This window comes from Argopecten irradians, chromosome 2, assembly GCF_041381155.1.
Source record: "Argopecten irradians isolate NY chromosome 2, Ai_NY, whole genome shotgun sequence".
NCBI classification, from domain to species: Eukaryota; Metazoa; Mollusca; class Bivalvia; order Pectinida; family Pectinidae; genus Argopecten; species Argopecten irradians.
Genome location: NC_091135.1, coordinates 48,789,379 through 48,806,608, shown reverse-complemented (window position 1 = coordinate 48,806,608; position 17,230 = coordinate 48,789,379). Strand labels below are relative to the sequence as shown.

Below are 17,230 nucleotides of genomic sequence, written 5' to 3'. Positions count from 1 at the left end.
GAACATAAATTCGTAAAGACGGTGATAATGCGGCCAGAACTCTGAATTACATACATGGCTAGATACTTTGTATCAGATACAGCTGTTGTAGAGCTTTCTGATAGCGAATTTGTTTTTGTTTTTTGTTGTTGTTTTTTTCATGCGAGTTTATACATGGAGCTCACGAATTTTGTTCGTCTCCAATCGTAGCGTTTTTAAAAACGACAAGAGATGGGGTCCGTTTGTGATTGATAGAATATTTCATTAAAAGAAATATTTTGACCTTTGCTCACTGCCAAAACCTAATTCGATTACTAACCATTTTATAATTTGTTGAAATTATTTACCTTGATCTTCATCCAAGATCGTGGGGTCAAATAGGTTTGCTCTTTCGTAAAATAAACATGCTAACAATTATATATATTTACCTTGATTTTATTCAAGTTCATACGGGTCAAGAAAACAGTTATTGACATTGACATAAGGGTCAAATAGGTTTGCTTCTCAATAATTAATATACCTATTATTGACCTTGATTTTCATGCATTCAAGATCATAGGGGTCAAATAGGTTTGCTTCTTCTCAATAATCAAATTACCAATTATTGACCTTGATTTTCATGCATCCAATGTCATAGGGGATTAAATAGGTTTGCTTCTTCTCAATAATCAAAATACCAATTTCCATGCATCCAAGGTCATAGGGGTCAAATAGAACCAAGAAAGTCAAAATCATTATGCTTGCACAGTGGCTTGCTGTGATAGAGAACTACAACATTGGTCATATGATTTCATCGTTATTAAAGGTCATTGAGGTCAAATAGATGAACTTGGCTTAATGACTGCTCATCAACAAAGAAACCCATAGGCCCACTATTGTTCCGGTGAAGGACATGTCATTTTGTTTTATGGATCAAATAAGCTATATCATTTCAGAGACCTGTTACATTCTTTTTGACCGTTTTGACAGTAATGCATATGTGCAGCTATAAGTCATTGAGTTATCTCATATATAAGTGAGAAATTGAAAATTTGAAACAGAAAAGCAAAAACAAAAAATAGATGATTTTCTTTCTGATTTTTTTTATTGTAATAGTTTTGAACTGTCAGATCCAGGCTAAGTATATCGCAACAAAATCTAGTATAAGTATGATATAAAGTGTGAACAAAAACCCTGCTGAACACCTCATACTGTCACTTGTAGTGTATTACACAGGTGCTAGTCACAATATATAATGGACATAATATATCAGGTATATTTAGCAGTGAATTATATATAATATAAAGAAAATCTTCACAGCTCCTGTGATAAAATATTCCAGAATCTAATTGAGACAACTGGTAGGCTAAACATGATACATGTATAATGAAATGAAAGTACATATACCCTGGTAATTTCTCCACTCTTCAGTACAGAGCCATGGGTATTCCCGACAAACATACAGGGCTCTATTATTATTACACTGCCTTACATTGTAAATAAAAAATCTCCAAAAAGATACATGGTGATTCAATCTTAACCATAAAATTGGATCTAATGAACATTTCCCATTAAGGTTTAGGAGACAACTAGAAGTGTTATATATATAGGGTCAAATCTCTACAATTATATCAGCACTTAGTTTATTCCAATTTCAATAGACCTCGGTCCATTTTTTTCTTCAAAAACGGAACTTGTTTTTACAGAACTTTTACACAGTTTAACACTGTATGGTGTATATAAATATCAACAATGATCCAGTCATTGTTCTGCAACTGTATATTATGTAAAACTTAATGCCATTATATGTCATAGATATGCCAGGTTTAGGAGACAGAGGAGATCAAAAGATCCCGAGGACAAACACCAACCTACAGTGTCCCACAGGGGTATCAAATTGATGACCCCGAGGTGGAGAGTTAGTGGTCACAACATAAACCTTAATTATCAACTCGGCCAATGTGACTGACCACATCTAGGTCAAACGTTGTTGTTAATAAGCAGTAGGCAGAATTCATTGGCACTTGAGATAATTAGTTTAAACCCACTACAGACTGAGGTGTTTCTGTATGAAATATCATACCCGATTTTAATTAAGCATTAAACTGTCTTATGGAATCTATGGTCTATATAGATGCCAGAGTTTTGCAGACAATCTTCATAATACGTGTTAGCACATTATGAGACAATTGTCTGCAAAGCTCTGGCATCTATATAGACCAAAGATTCCAGAGGAAGATGGTTTAATTCTCATAATGTAAATCATTTTGGGGATCTATGCATTAGCATTGTTTAAGTTAGAGCTTAAAAATCGTTAATCAACAACGATTTAATACACAAGTAGGAACAGCCATTTTGACGTTGATCAGTTAACGTTACCATTTCAACATTAGTGACGTCATAATGGTCATGTTTTGGGTGTCAATTATACCCCAATATACACCAGTTTGCCTTGGTTAGTTTACATAGTAGAAATGGCGAGTGAATATAAAGTAAATAGTTAGTAGTAATCTCCAGGCCCCTCCCCCTATGTCTACCTACATTCACAACTTATGTCACAAGGTATCATGACAGCCAAAATACACTGTCACTGAAGCTGAACAATTCCTTGCCATATACTGACACAGATAAAACATAATCACAACTATCCTTATTTTTAAAAAAAAGAAAAAAAATACAAAACATAAACATACATATTTTTGAAATACGTCAAATTCACTACATGAAATCTTAAAAAGTTTATGTGTTACAAAATACATTACTTAAAACAAGGTTAAACATGGCTAATAGTACATTAATTTTGTATATCAATATTCTTAATAACATGTACAACTATAATGTAAAACAAATATTACATGTATCTAGCCTCACATGAAACAAAATCAGACAATTCCCTGGGATAAACACAAATTAAAATGACAGCTTTGATATGCCTTATACAATGTACAACATTATGATTCACAAGTTAACTATAATAAGTTGTTCTTCCAGTATAAATGCACATTCTAATGCTACACAACTTTCACTGTTGTATTACTCTCCATGGGTAACTTTAAGTCGATTAGAAGGATTTCAAAAATTTTATGCATATTAAAGAATAATGAGCCAGTTCTATGGGAAAAAAGTGTCAATGCAGAATCATTTATCTAAGCTCCAGAAAAAAGCTTTGGAAAAAAAGGCTTCAGTCAATCAAGAATGAATAATCCTACCCTGCCTTCATTCTGTTCCAGACAGTGAGCATCTGTTAGAATCAAATCTTCTGTCAGTCATCTAGAGCTACATCGTCGCAACTAATGTAAATTGTACCAAAATGACAACAGGAGTCATATTCATGTATTAGATAAATGTCTAAAATTAATTTCATTGAAAAATCTATAAACATTTATTCTGTTATGGTATAGTGGTATGAATATAAGAAACCATTGACAACCAATTCAATTTACTGTCCAGCAGCAAAGCAACCACAACATGTACCTGTAATAAAGGTGAGTATTCAACACATATAACTAAATCATCGTACAGTAATGTAATCTTGATATGCATATGTGTCACGGACTGGTTTAAATATAGACATTTTTCATTGTTTTATTTTTTATCATTAGACAGCGAAACAATTTAAAGGATGGCTAGAAATCAAGTCAGTCCTATACAATTAAAACATGAACATCTAAAAGTATGGTGAATACCATCTGATTAAAATTTTACTTCATTTCATTCCACTCTGAATTCTGCAAATGCCAGTGGAAATCTAAACATATTGAATGTACATTGTATATTACCAGGTCTATATCAGGGTCTGGTTGTTCAAAGGCTGATTAGCTTAATTACTAACTTTATAAAATTTCACAAGAATCTCAAGAACTCTATTCTTTATGTATTTGCTCATTCTAATGAAGATATAGTCACAGGACTTACAGCAAATGAGAAATGAATATACAAAATATGATAAAATTGTAATTTATATCCACTCATCTACACATTTCTGCTGTACCTATAAATCAATGAAAATGGATGTTGTCATACATTTTTTTTGTATTTGGAGGATGGACTGATGAGTATATATGACAGTCATGTAATTTTTTTTCAAAAAATACGAGATTTGAAAAATTATTAAAACCATTTGGATATTTACTATAAAACAGAGATTTTATAGTAAATATCCCGATATTTTTAATAATTTTTTCAAATCTCGTATTTTTTTAAAAAAAATCACATGACTGTCATATATACTCATCAGTCCATCCTCCAAATACAAAAAAATGTATGACAACATCCATTTTCATTGAGTTGGCCCCCTGTGCACTCATCTACACATTTCTGCTGTACCTATAAATCTAAGGCTGAAGCATTTTTAGCAGATAACCCCCAGGTCCCTGCACCACAAGAGCAGATAACTGCATTACAATGGCAGATAACTCTAAAATCAAGAGTAAATAACTCTGCAAAACAAGAACAGACAACACCACATCTCTGGAGCAGATAACTGTATCTCAAGAGTAGATAACCCAGAATTATGATAATGAATGCATGTTAAATGTTAGGAGGAAGTTTTCAGTATATCTCCATATGACATGAATGGTTGTCAAAAATGAGTATGGTCAAACATTAACACCGAATATTGATGAAAACAAAATGGCAAAGCAAGGTATTTAAATGTAATAACCACTTCAAAACATGGAATGTGTATCAATTCGATAGTTTATGATTTCTCAAAAACAACAATACTTACCAGGAATCTAATGATCAGTTGTCATTTTAAAACATTTTCTCAAGACAACTTTAATGATATATGTTTTGGTACTATTTTAAGCATTGCAATACATTTCTTTGTACATTACATACATTTGACTGGCTCTATACGGAGATAATCTGTGTTAAATCTGTGTTAGACCATAGGCAAGAAAACTGACTGACTACACCGCGACTTCAGGGGTTCCATTAGGGGTACAATGGTTATTTAGTCTATCATATGTGCAGCTTTTACCAAGGATAACATGATGCCAACATCCCAATGGATGTAAAATTACAACAGAATATTGATGAAAGTAGGGCTCCAACGTAATGAAAGGAGGAATCTAGATGAATAAGCATGGTCAGCAATTTAAAGTGATATCATAGTATTATTTCCTGAGTGTAAGTTCTGATTTATTGCACATTTTATTGGGTTTTTTTTTCAGGAAATAGAGACACTTTCTATGTCTTCATACCATATATTGTGAGAAGTGTTACAATTCCATTATATGATACTAAGATATCAAGTTAATCCATAAAGCTGTAAAGTAATGTGTTTATTCCTACCATGTTGTTTCATTATATTTATAATATTTCCACAAAGGAACATGCTGTGTCAATACAAACACTTCTTTTTATCTATGCAATAGGACAGGAGACCAGGGTTTGAACCTTAGACCTCCAGACACTAGCCATCTGATCTTGGGCAACCTGGTGATCCAGTCCAACTCTATTTATAGGAAGCTTGCTTACATTTGATATTAAATAACTGCAAGTACAATGTATTGTAATAACTGAATTATTTTGTTATAAAAATCACTTAAAAGACTGTACATACCTGATAATTAATTGACATTTCATCAAAATAGATCTTATAACTGAACATAAAACTTCTTACATAAATATTGACATTTTGCTATATATAGAATACCCTACATAGTTGATATTAATTAACAATTTTATCTTACACATTAACAAACAACTAAATATAATGCTGCAATAATAGCTTAAATTAAAATTAAACTAATGCCTTAATCTCACATAGAATTTTGAGGAATATGCTATAAAATATCTGACTTCTCCAGATTAAAATGATCTTTCCATATACAGTACAGGGAATTGCTTAGTCTATCATTACTAATATGATACTAAGTTACTCAGTGCAGCCTGGTGTCTTTAGAGTAAAGTTTGTATGGTGGGTGGGTGGAGGAGGGTAGACATGCTACCAACCTACAGCCTGTATCTACTGCCATAATAACTCACAGTCATGGACTAAGTGTATTAGTGATAGATACTCCTACAGTTGTAATTACAGTAAAGTGAGTGTGTGATCTCAATATATGGTTATCAGGGATGGTGCTACAACTATGAATGATTATGTAATTCAGAAATATTAGATATCTTTTAAACAACATAAACCTGGACAGACACCTGAATTGCTCATCATGGTTTTTGGCGTGCACTGAATTAAAAAACAAGAGGCCCAAAGGGCCTTAACGGTCATCTGACTACCTTGGCCATAGTAAAATTAATTATATATGGTGTCCCTTTGTCAGGACCATGTCAGGATCATTTTCAATTTCTTTCAACAAATTTTATTTCAAACAAGAGGCCCAAGGGCCTTAACATATAGGAAATTAATTAGATATATATAGTGTCATGGTAGTCATCTTCGATTTGGGATCAACCAGATCTAGATGTAACAATACTTTGTCTGGACCATATCAGGATCATTTCATGCAAGTTTCAGCCAAATCGCACCGGCAGAACTTGAGAAGAAGTTCAAAATGTGTTTTCAAGATGGCGGCTGTGGCGGCCATCTTGGATTTTGGATCAACCCGAAAAATAACAACACTTTGTCGGGACCATGTCAGGATCATTTCACTCAAGTTTCAGCCAAATCGCACCAGTAGAACTTGAGAAGAAGTTCAAAATGTGTTTTCAAGATGGCGGCTGTGGCGGCCATCTTGGATTTTGGATCAACCCGAAAAATAACAACACTTTGTCGGGACCATGTCAGGATCATTTCATGCAAGTTTCAGCCAAATCGCACCGGTAGAACTTGAGAAGAAGTTCAAAATGTGTTTTCAAGATGGCGGCTGTGGCGGCCATCTTGGATTTCGGATCGACCCGAAAAATAACAACACTTTGTCGGGACCATGTCAGGATCATTTCATGCAAGTTTCAGCCAAATCGCACCGGTAGAACTTGAGAAGAAGTTCAAAATGTGTTTTCAAGATGGCGGCTGTGGCGGCCATCTTGGATTTCGGATCGACCCGAAAAATAACAACACTTTGTTGGGACCATGTCAGGATCATTTCATGCAAGTTTCAGCCAAATCGCACCGGTAGAACTTGAGAAGAAGTTCAAAATGTGTTTTCAAGATGGCGGCTGTGGCGGCCATCTTGGATTTCGGATCGACCCGAAAAATAACAACACTTTGTCGGGACCATGTCAGGATCATTTCACGCAAGTTTCAGCCTAATCGCACTGGTAGAACTTGAGAAGAAGTTCAAAATGTGAAAAGTTAACGCACGGCGCACGGCGGACGGCGGGCGCACGGCGCACGGCGCACGGCGGACGACGACGGACGAAACATGATGACTATAGGTCATCCTGACCCTTCGGGTCAGATGACCTAAAAATATGATATATGCAGTAAGATACAACTTAATACAGCATAGAGAGAAAATATCTTTACACAGTACATTCAAATTTGGCAAAGGTGTGGTATTGCAAATGAAAATGTCAATACAGATGAATAACATCACACAGATCATAGAGTAAGACCAGAATACAATGCACATGTGAGGTGGTGAATCTGTGTCAAGACCCTGTGAATCAAATTTGGCTACGCCACTAGTTTCACTGAAGATATGCAAGTATCATTTGATAAATACAGCCAGGGACAACTTCTAAAGTTGTCTCAATCACACTTAAAAATTGTTCAACAAATAAATATTGCAGGTACAATTGATGAGGATCCTCCAGGTGAGATGGCACAAGGTCAGCAGACAAAATTAAGGCTCATCACCAAGGTCATCGTCAGGGTCAAGGTCACTATCATAGGGGTCATCCTGGTCATTAGGGTCAAATGAGCGTAGACTGGCTGCTCTCTGTGATAAGGCTGACTGACTGGACCTTTTAAGTCTACAACAGTCACAAAGCACATAACAATGAGTTCACAGTTACATGGTGTCAACATAAAAGTTCAGAATTCTATGTGTACTTTCAATTCATCACTTCTATATTGCTAAAAGCACAGTGAAGTTGTGCTAAATTGAACATGTAACATATTCAACAGGATATATGTACTCCTTAAAACCTTCTCCTATTATAAAATGACATTATAAAAACTTCATCAATCATAACACAACATTTATTTAAGTTATCCACAATACATGTACCTTTGTCACCAATTCTAATACCATACAAAATCTTAATATTTTTTCCAAACCAATGTTTTTTTATCCTTAAATTAACTTTCTACAAATCATATCCACCCCCTTTTTTGTGTGTCTGCTTTAGCCATTTATTTAAAATTTATTCCATGATCAGAGATCTAGAACTTTCTTCTATTTCATGAGATTTAACATGGGTGTGTTTGTTCCTTTTTCTCTTAATTTATGAAACTTCATGTTATCCAGTGTTAAAACACCATTATCAATTTTAGCAAATTAACATACATCTTTTACTTCATACACTTTATCTCTATTTATTATTTAAGGTAGGGATAATAGACATATTGTACATTCTGACATTCAATGGGAATCTCCAGCATGCAGGTAAGAGACAAAATCTCTGAATGGTCTCACAAAGTTTTGCTGCATTCAATGCTTAATACATTAATTTTTAACAATACTAATAAGGAATCAGGCTTCAACTATACATGAAGATTTTCTAATGCATTCCAAAGTATGTTAATCAACAACAGATTCAATAACTTGTAACCAAGCAAAATAGAATGAAAAATATTCAAATTTTAATCCAATTTTCAATCCTAAAATGAGAAAAAGTTAAAAGTTTGATTTCAATATCACACCTAGATTGGTTTGGTTTGTTTAATGTCCTAGTAACAGTAAGGATGTTACAGGTGGAAGAAAGCCATGGTACCTGGAGAAAAACCACCCACCACCAGTCAGTACCTGGCAACAGTCCAACATGGGATTCAAACTTGCAACCAAGAGGTGAAAGGTTTGTGGTAATACAAATGGTTATCTAAATATCTTAGCCACTTGGCGACTGCGATTCTAATTTTTTTTTCTAGAAATGTTTGTAAGATATGAATACTCTGCTTCTAAAGTGAAACTTGAAGACAACAGAACAAACTTTAAAAAAAAATGATGTTAAGTTTTAACATATAAATACTAGTTTTCCCTCCCCCCAAAAAACTTCCACAAAATTTCATATTCAGGGGTTTCAGCATTATTTCCCCAAAAGACATCAATAATAACCAAAACCAAGGTTATCCACTGAAGTCCATGCCTGCAGAAGGTTAGATAGAGAATTCAAGGTCAGTAACACCAACATATAATTAGTAAGTGTTGTTAATGTTATTATCATCCATAGCTCTAGTTATCAAACTTACAACAACAAAGAGTGAGAGTTAATACACCAGAAACACACAAATATACTACTGGTATTACCTGAGGACCGACTGGTCTATACTCAAGTTTTGTGTGGTGTGTTTCAATCTGCAGATACCCACGAAAAAAATGTTTTAGTCTAATGTACAGATTCTATTAACTTACTCAATTCTCCATAACAATAATCATTAATTTTTTCAATAATTAAATATAAACAAAATTGAGAATGTTGGTACTTCTCTCGCAGATTAACTTAAAAAGAACCATTTAGGTTATGAGATCACAAAAGAAGAAATATTTAGTGAATAATTTGAATTTTTAGAAAATACCCAAAATTTATCAATTAACACTATTTAAAAAATGTTTAAAAGACTGGAATTGGAAAGTCAAGATTTATTTCACCTAAATGGTTGCCCCAAGATTATTGAAAATGTCTGTCATATTACACACAAATAGCTTTTTCAATGGAAAGAAACTGAAACAAAGTTATCTACATAATTATTATCATAATGAAGAGAAAAAATGACTTTGAAGCCTTGAGAATAAATACAATTACCTCAACATATTTGTAACATGTTGTGTGTGAACTCTATTGTCGAGTTCCCCGACTAACCTGCTTTGTGTGTGATCCAGTTGGACCTGTAGATTTTCCATCTCCTCCTGTAGTTCATCGTTTGTCCTCTGTAGTTTACGGACCATATTAGCCTGGGTATCCACCTGTATCAACACATCAAACACCATCAGAAATATTCCATTTAATTCAGTATTTTATTTTATTTGTGTCTGAAACTTCTCCATTTGAAGCTTTTAACAACTAGAAACATCTCTATGTATGTCCCTGTCTCCGTGCAAGTAACACAAATCAGAGATGGAAAGGTTCAACTACACATTTACATCACATTAAATTACACCATTAGCAGCTCCATATATATTTACCCAATATCTTTCAAAAGATCTCCACAGAAAATTCCAAGTCTGATACTGCTAATACTTTAAATTAGTTAAGAACACCTTATATCAGAAATATTTCAAATACCATATACACAAGTAAAATTTTATTTCACTTGTATAAACACACACACAGGTTTCACAAACTGCATTTCCTATGAATTATGTAGTTTTAGGGGAAAAGAATGCCTTTTAATTTAATTTTGTTATTTTTATGGAACCTATTAAAATTTTCTATTTTAAGGTATTTATAATGTTACAACTCTGCTTTACTTTGTTTTAGTCTTCATTTTGTGTGTCATTATTAACTGAGCATTCTTCAGAAATAATTTTTTCAGAATTGTATATAAATCATTTAGGAAACATAAAATATGAAACGAATTTGATAGGAGACCTGTCAAGTTATGTCTTTACATACCTCATCTTCTGCATTGGCAAGATCCTTCTTTAGTTCCTCGATTCTCCCTCTCAGTTTCTTGACTTCTATCTCGTACTGCTCCCCACGTCGCTTTGTATGGTCTAGTTCTGTCAGCTTCTCCTGAAAGGTCTTCTTCAACTTCCCATGGATGTGACGCAGATCATTCAACTCCTAAAGCAATAAATCAAATTTTACAACATTTGCAAAATCTGTAACCGACAGTATACCAGTTAGTTTTAACCGATTCAAACCCTCTATAAGTCTGAGTACACAAAACTTTGGAAGCTTAATATTGGAAAGAGTAAAAACTAAAGCTACATCAATGTCCTTTTATCTTGAAATATAATTTTGTAATTGCTGATGGCAACTTCACTAAAAACATTGAAGCTTTTCATATAAAATTAGTTGAAGGGCAAATTATCTTAGCTAAGGAATCAACCACAGTGGAATAGAATGCTATCCCAAGTAAATATTGATTGATGCAACTTGGATACATACCCGAGATCTATTACCAAATACTCTTTGGCATTACCACTGTAGCTCCTGTTCTTTGTCTTCAATATTCCAGGGGTTACTATCACTACCATTATATAACAGTGATAGTAACTCCTGGAGTATTAAGGATGCTATATTTTATAGCAGACATTTAATATGTTCAGTTTTAGGACAATAAAAAGGAATAAGGGCCCTTTATCAAAAGAATATCTTTGTGTTGGTTTTAAATCTAACCTTATTTTTCTCGGACAGATCATTTTGGAGTGTTCTCATGTCAGAGTCCACCACGACCGAAGTTTGTTGAGTCTTCCTCTGTAACTGATCCTCAAGATCTTCTATCTGGATCCGAATCTTTTTGTTTTCTCTTTCTAGACCATACTTTTCTGTCTCTAATCTCTCCCGCTTACCCCACTCGTCGGCATTCTCTCGCTGGAGTCTCTCCAACTGAAATATTTTCAATGCATTAAATCTTAATAGAGTTCTAGTGTACAAAATGTTCAGAGAGCAAATTAATGTAGTGTCTTATCTTGTTTTCAAATCTAGAAAACTTTATCTTCATATTTAAATAAACTTTGATAGAAATGTGAAACCCAATTCATCACATTTTTATCTGTTACATTGATCAACATAAAAGTTTACATTGGGAATTCAGATGTTAATCCAAGTCCTCGAGCTGACATCCAATACATATAATATATAGAAAATTTACTATTCAATATACATGCTTTTGACAGACCATCAATGTCGAGTACATACTTCTCCTCATAACTGTTTGTCCATGGTTGAATATCAGGGTTGAGTACCTACCTCTCTCCGTAGTTCCCCTAAACGTTTGTCCATGGTTGAATATCAGGGTTGAGTACCTACCTCTCTCCGTAGTTCCCCTAAACGTTTGTCCATGGTTGAATATCAGGGTTGAGTACCTACCTCTCTCCGTAGTTCCCCTAAACGTTTGTCCATGGTTGAATATCAGGGTTGAGTACCTACCTCTCTCCGTAGTTCCCCTAAACGTTTGTCCATGGTTGACCGGTTACTGGACTCCTCCTCCATCTCCATGGTGATCCTACTGACCTCCTCCTTATGGTCATCTTTTATTTTGTTCAGCTGTTAAAACATCAATAACAGTATAAATATAAATTGTATTTCATAGTTCTTCCAAAGTTTTACATGAATGGGCTAACATCCTCCAATTCAGAGAAAATGATGACAACCTTACATGCAAATAAGACCCCTCACATAAATTTACGATTTGTTTATTTTTACTAAAAAGAATATAATGTTGAAAGGTTTGCATTGAAATTGCATGATGTTGTAATTTGTATGCACCGTGGTCTACATATATACTTCCACAAGACGTATGGCCACACCACGTTCTGAACCACACTGCCATCGTAATGAGTATGTTATACATGTATTCACCATTCATAAGGAAACCTGTGCTAAATTCAGAACGGGACAAAGGAACTTCATATTAGTTTTTATTTCGTCCTCATGTTTTTGTTATTTTCTTCCAGAACCATTCACAATATCTTTATGTACCATGTCATGACGTAATCTTACTATGACGTCATTGTACTATGACGTCATGTTTTACAAATAAAAGAATTCAAACCCCTGAAGACCGGCATGAGCCGAGAAAGCGCTAGGGAGAAAAAACTGTTTTATAGTTGTGTTTTTTTTATGTATATGGAAACCATCACATGGACATTGTTATACATGTATTCACCATTCTTAGTCGGTATATATATATATATATATACAAGTGTATACAATTTTAGTATATCATATAAGTGTCCGTTGTCTTAAGTCACAGGCGACATAGTGTGTATGTTTGTGTCACTCCCTACTGTTTTAGAGTATCATATATCGTCTCCATACATTGTATTAATTTTTATCTTGTTATTATATTTATTTACATTAAAATCAACTTGTCTTTTCTGGAGGTTTAAATGATATGGTTCATAAGTGAATCTTGGCAGCTAGCTAAGTCTAATATTATCTTCACAAAGTCTCAAATTCTAAGTTTCAAACAAGGGAGATAATAAGTGTTGGGACTGAGCTGAGGAAAACTTCTGCTGTCTATGTTTTATGATAGTATAAAAGAGGTATATATAATTAGTCTTTGATTTCCTTAATGTCTCATTTTTACTTTTTCGTAATGATTATAAGAGAATCACTTTAACATAGCTATATACAAACCTGTACAAGTAAGTCCTGTTTGGAATGCTTCAAATCTTCATACTTTGATTTCATTGAGTTCAGATCTAATTGTAGTTTTTCAATGGATTTCATCAACATTGTTTTTTCACTGTAAATAAAGTAAAACAATATCATAAACCATGTAGAAAAAAAGGAAAAAATAGAGTAAGGATTTAAACTGACAAATGAAGACTAAATTCACTTCTATTTTATATTTTTTCTTTACATTTTTTGTCACTTGCTAAAAATAGCAAGTGCCTTAAATTTGTTACTTGCTAAAAAATGTTTTTACTTATAACTAAATATCCGTATTCACATTACAGTTTTGTTATATACAAAATCATTTATTTTTGCATGATAATGGTATATAGGTATATCAACAATATAACAACTGTGTCACCATATTTTCCGTTAAAAATTTTTTTTCACAATCATAAAGTTATTATTACAGTTGTCCACGATAAAAACTACTTGCAAGTGTTTATTCTTTTCACTTGCTATTCTGGTATATCTACTTGCAAAAAGCAAGTAAAATAGTGAAATTCGAGCCCTGCCCTATATACTACACAGTTAACACTTATGAACATAACATACTTATAACAAGGTATATAACAAGTTATAAGGTTTTGTTATCAACATGGCTTTTGTACATGTGATAAGGATTTACTATGCATCTTTATCCTTAAAGCAAAGTTTACCTTTTTGTCACTGAATTAAAGTTGCATGACCAGCAACACAGAAAATTGTGTTATGTATTGTCATAATACCGTAACAACATTTGTGAATTTTTTATCATACATTTATAATTATATTATTATGTATATTATTCATTCTTACTTATTCATATAGTGCTAAAAATGCTATAATACATGTATACTTGGACTCTGGTACTCTGGTATTTTTGACATAGAGAGTGACAATGTCACACTTACAGTATGTTGTTATCAGCACTGCATCAATACAAGTAGTACTATGTATGGTACTATCACTGTCAATTATTTACTTACTCTCGTTCACCAAGTAACGTCTTTTGTGCCTCGTCCAGCTTTAGTTCATAAAGTGCTTTTTTCTCCTCTGCTAGACTTCCATCAGATTCATTTGAAAGTTCATCAAACATTTTTGGTTTTGATTGCGATTTTTGTTGTTCAACATTGATGTTTAAATTGTTCACTTCAGCTCTTGATTTAGTTCTAGTTGGAGAGAGAGCCTGTGTATCTTTAGCTTCTTCACTGGAATTGTCCGCAAGTGGTGCAGATTTATCGCTAATAGGAGATAACTCTGGACGCGGATTTTCTAAAACAGATGAATCCACCTCCATTCCAAGTTGCTTTTTCAGTTTGATAGATTCTGCACAAAATTCTTGTCTTTCTCGTTTTAACTGTGTACACTCTTTAACTAACACTTCCAATTTTGAACGTAATTGTCTGTTTTCTTCACGAGCCTTATTTCTTTCATTACGAACCTTGCTCCATTTTTCTCGCCAGTTAGCAGTACAGTCCGACCACCAACGCATTGTCTTTTCCATCTGTAATGCTCGAGCTCTCGCTTCTTCAAGTTCCCTCATACGAAATTCATCCCGGTCATCCCATTCCTCCATGCTTGACATTTGTGACACAGGAGTGACATTTCCATCCCTCATAGGTGGTGGTGACATGGGAAGTGGGGGCCCCGCAGGCGGTGCCGTAGCTCGGAGATAGGAAACATCTCCTTTTGTGCTACCTGGCTTTACCTTTTGGCTCATGGTGTTAAATGTCTTATGAAACTTTTATATGTATAAACTTGGATTTATATCAAGGTTCTTTGCAAATACATGTATACATCAATGAAATTTTATGAGATCAATTATGAAAATCAAATTGACACATTTGCAACATAACCATAATGTGTTTTAGTTATAATGAAGCATATCTTTCCATAATCCATACAGATGTTGATTTTCTCATTGTTTTCACTCCATATTTGCTCATATTCACATCTGAAATTAGATAAACATTCAAAGAATTTATTTCAATTTAAATACTTTGTCAATCTGCAATAAATAGGAAATGCAGAAGGAAATATATTGTCACATAGTTATCACAAATATTTCACACAAAATACTTGGAAACAACTTAACCATGAAAGTAATTATAAGTAGCCATGAATATTTCATGTTACACAGTATTCTTGTTGAATTAAATATAATTTGAATACAGCTTGATTTATACCCATATACAATACATATTGAGTGCAGGATTCATAATAAACACTGTCCCTGCCAGGGATCGAACTCAGGATCTGGATCTCTGGATTATGGGGTACTATAATCAGAAGCTCAACAAATCAAGTTAAAGAGAAGTTCTAGCCGAGCATATATTGCGGTTATTATTGACCAAGGTTATATAATCCCCTTCCAGGAATGAACTTGTCCTAGGGTCACAATTCCTTCGCAGGTACAATTGAGCATCATTCCCAAGTCCCTATGTGGGTGCCATTGTAAAAGGGTGTAGGATTCATAATACATTTGATATGCACTAGTGCTATCTTGTCTGTCATGGATATAACTGGGCACCTCTGGACTACTAATCTGACACTCAACTTATCGAGTAAAAGAGAAGTTCTCTCTAGCCGAGTGTTATAATACATATATCGTGGCTATAGTATTGACCAGGGTTAATCAGGAGGTTCCATGCTTGATCCAAAGCACTATGACAAATTATGATTTGGATAGGCCCATCACTGGATATACATGTAGTTTAATCAGCGCTTATCCAGCTAATGGGTCAGAGGTCCTCGGTTCAAACTCTAGTCATTTTGTTTTTCTGCTCCTGTTTTATTTTGGTGCTTGTAGTACATGTAAACAAATCCTGTTTCAAGCATTGAAAGTACACATCCTTTATAGCAGCGAAAGGAATATCAACTATTAAGTCTGGGTTTGGGTGTTACGTCTTCTGGTTGAAGACTAAAGGGAAGAAAGAATAATAAATCTAGATATCGGGTAAATCTAGTCGATCGCTCATGATCAGGAAGCTTAATCAGAAGAGCATTCGGCCTATCTAATATAAGATACCGGGTATACGTACGACACTGAGAAATTTCTAATGGGCACATTATTAATCATAATGCAAGACACAACTTTTGTTTTACAAGTGTCTTGTGATGCTATGCCTTTACATTTTTAGAATAGGCATATGCATCCGGATAGTGTAATTAGAGACCCCAAGTTCCTAGTCTGGCCATAAATTTTTTCTATTCATTTATGTAAAACAACAAAATTGTATTATGTTCCAAACATGTTAATAACTTAATATACATATTATGAGGTTCGTATGCTCCACAATAAGCTTATATTAATGGGTCGCTTTTGATTTCTCACACAGGACCTAAATATTATATCATAATTATATAGACATACATGTATACTGTATTCATCAATATATAACTACCGATCAATATATTGAATAAGAATGGCATAAAATGAGCATGTGTGTGTGTATCAACAGGTTGTTATCAGATATGCATTAATCTTTATCGCAAAGCGCGTAATGTGTTTTTCAAGCTTAAATCGGTTCTTTACTATTTAAGTGCCAAAACCTGCTTCTGCCATTTGGGTATCCCCAGTTGATGCTCCGACTATTATGATACCTTGGGTGAGTGTGCAAATTAAGTGCCATGAAAATCTAAAATCTTGATGAGAATAATTGAAGAAAAACAATGTATTAAATAAATTAATAATTATCCACAATTAGAATACACTACTTGCAGAAAAAAAAAAGAAATAGCCACATAGAAATAAATAGGGTTAAAAACATAGTTGACGTTTGCAGTTTAGAAGATGAGAGAGAGTTTTTGAAGCTGTCTGAAGTTTTGGCATGTACCAAATTTGGTTTCTAGATGGACGTGTAGAGGGGAGTAA

At 33.8% G+C, this 17,230-nt stretch overlaps 1 protein-coding gene across 2 annotated transcripts; it reads right to left on the bottom strand.

Moving 5' to 3' along the window:
* Positions 1–1,039: 1,039 nt before the first annotated feature.
* Positions 1,040–15,305, bottom strand: LOC138315776 (coiled-coil domain-containing protein 102A-like). 2 transcript variants are annotated; one of them, XM_069257032.1, is made up of 9 exons: positions 14,343–15,305; positions 13,336–13,444; positions 12,124–12,240; positions 11,371–11,580; positions 10,642–10,812; positions 9,889–9,992; positions 9,336–9,383; positions 4,285–7,839; positions 1,040–3,949 (listed from the first exon to the last, which is right to left on the bottom strand). In XM_069257032.1, the coding sequence occupies exons 1-8, from the start codon at positions 15,074–15,076 to the stop codon at positions 7,710–7,712; spliced, it is 1,623 nt and encodes a 540-aa protein (XP_069113133.1). In that variant the 5' UTR covers positions 15,077–15,305; the 3' UTR covers positions 1,040–3,949; positions 4,285–7,709. The 2 variants fall into 2 exon arrangements, with proteins under 2 accessions (XP_069113133.1, XP_069113134.1); XM_069257033.1 differs by lacking the exon at positions 9,336–9,383.
* Between the last annotated feature and the right edge of the window lie 1,925 nt (positions 15,306–17,230).

Coding starts and splice junctions, on each gene's coding strand:
- LOC138315776 (XM_069257032.1), bottom strand. CDS start 15,076: ATGAGCCAAAAGGTAAAGCCAGGTAGCACAAAAGGAGATGTTTCCTAT. Junction 13,445..14,342: donor ACGTTACTTGGTGAACGAGA/GTAAGTAAATAA, acceptor CTTTATTTACAG/TGAAAAAACAATGTTGATGA. Junction 7,840..9,335: donor ATAGACCAGTCGGTCCTCAG/GTAATACCAGTA, acceptor TGACTGTTGTAG/ACTTAAAAGGTCCAGTCAGT.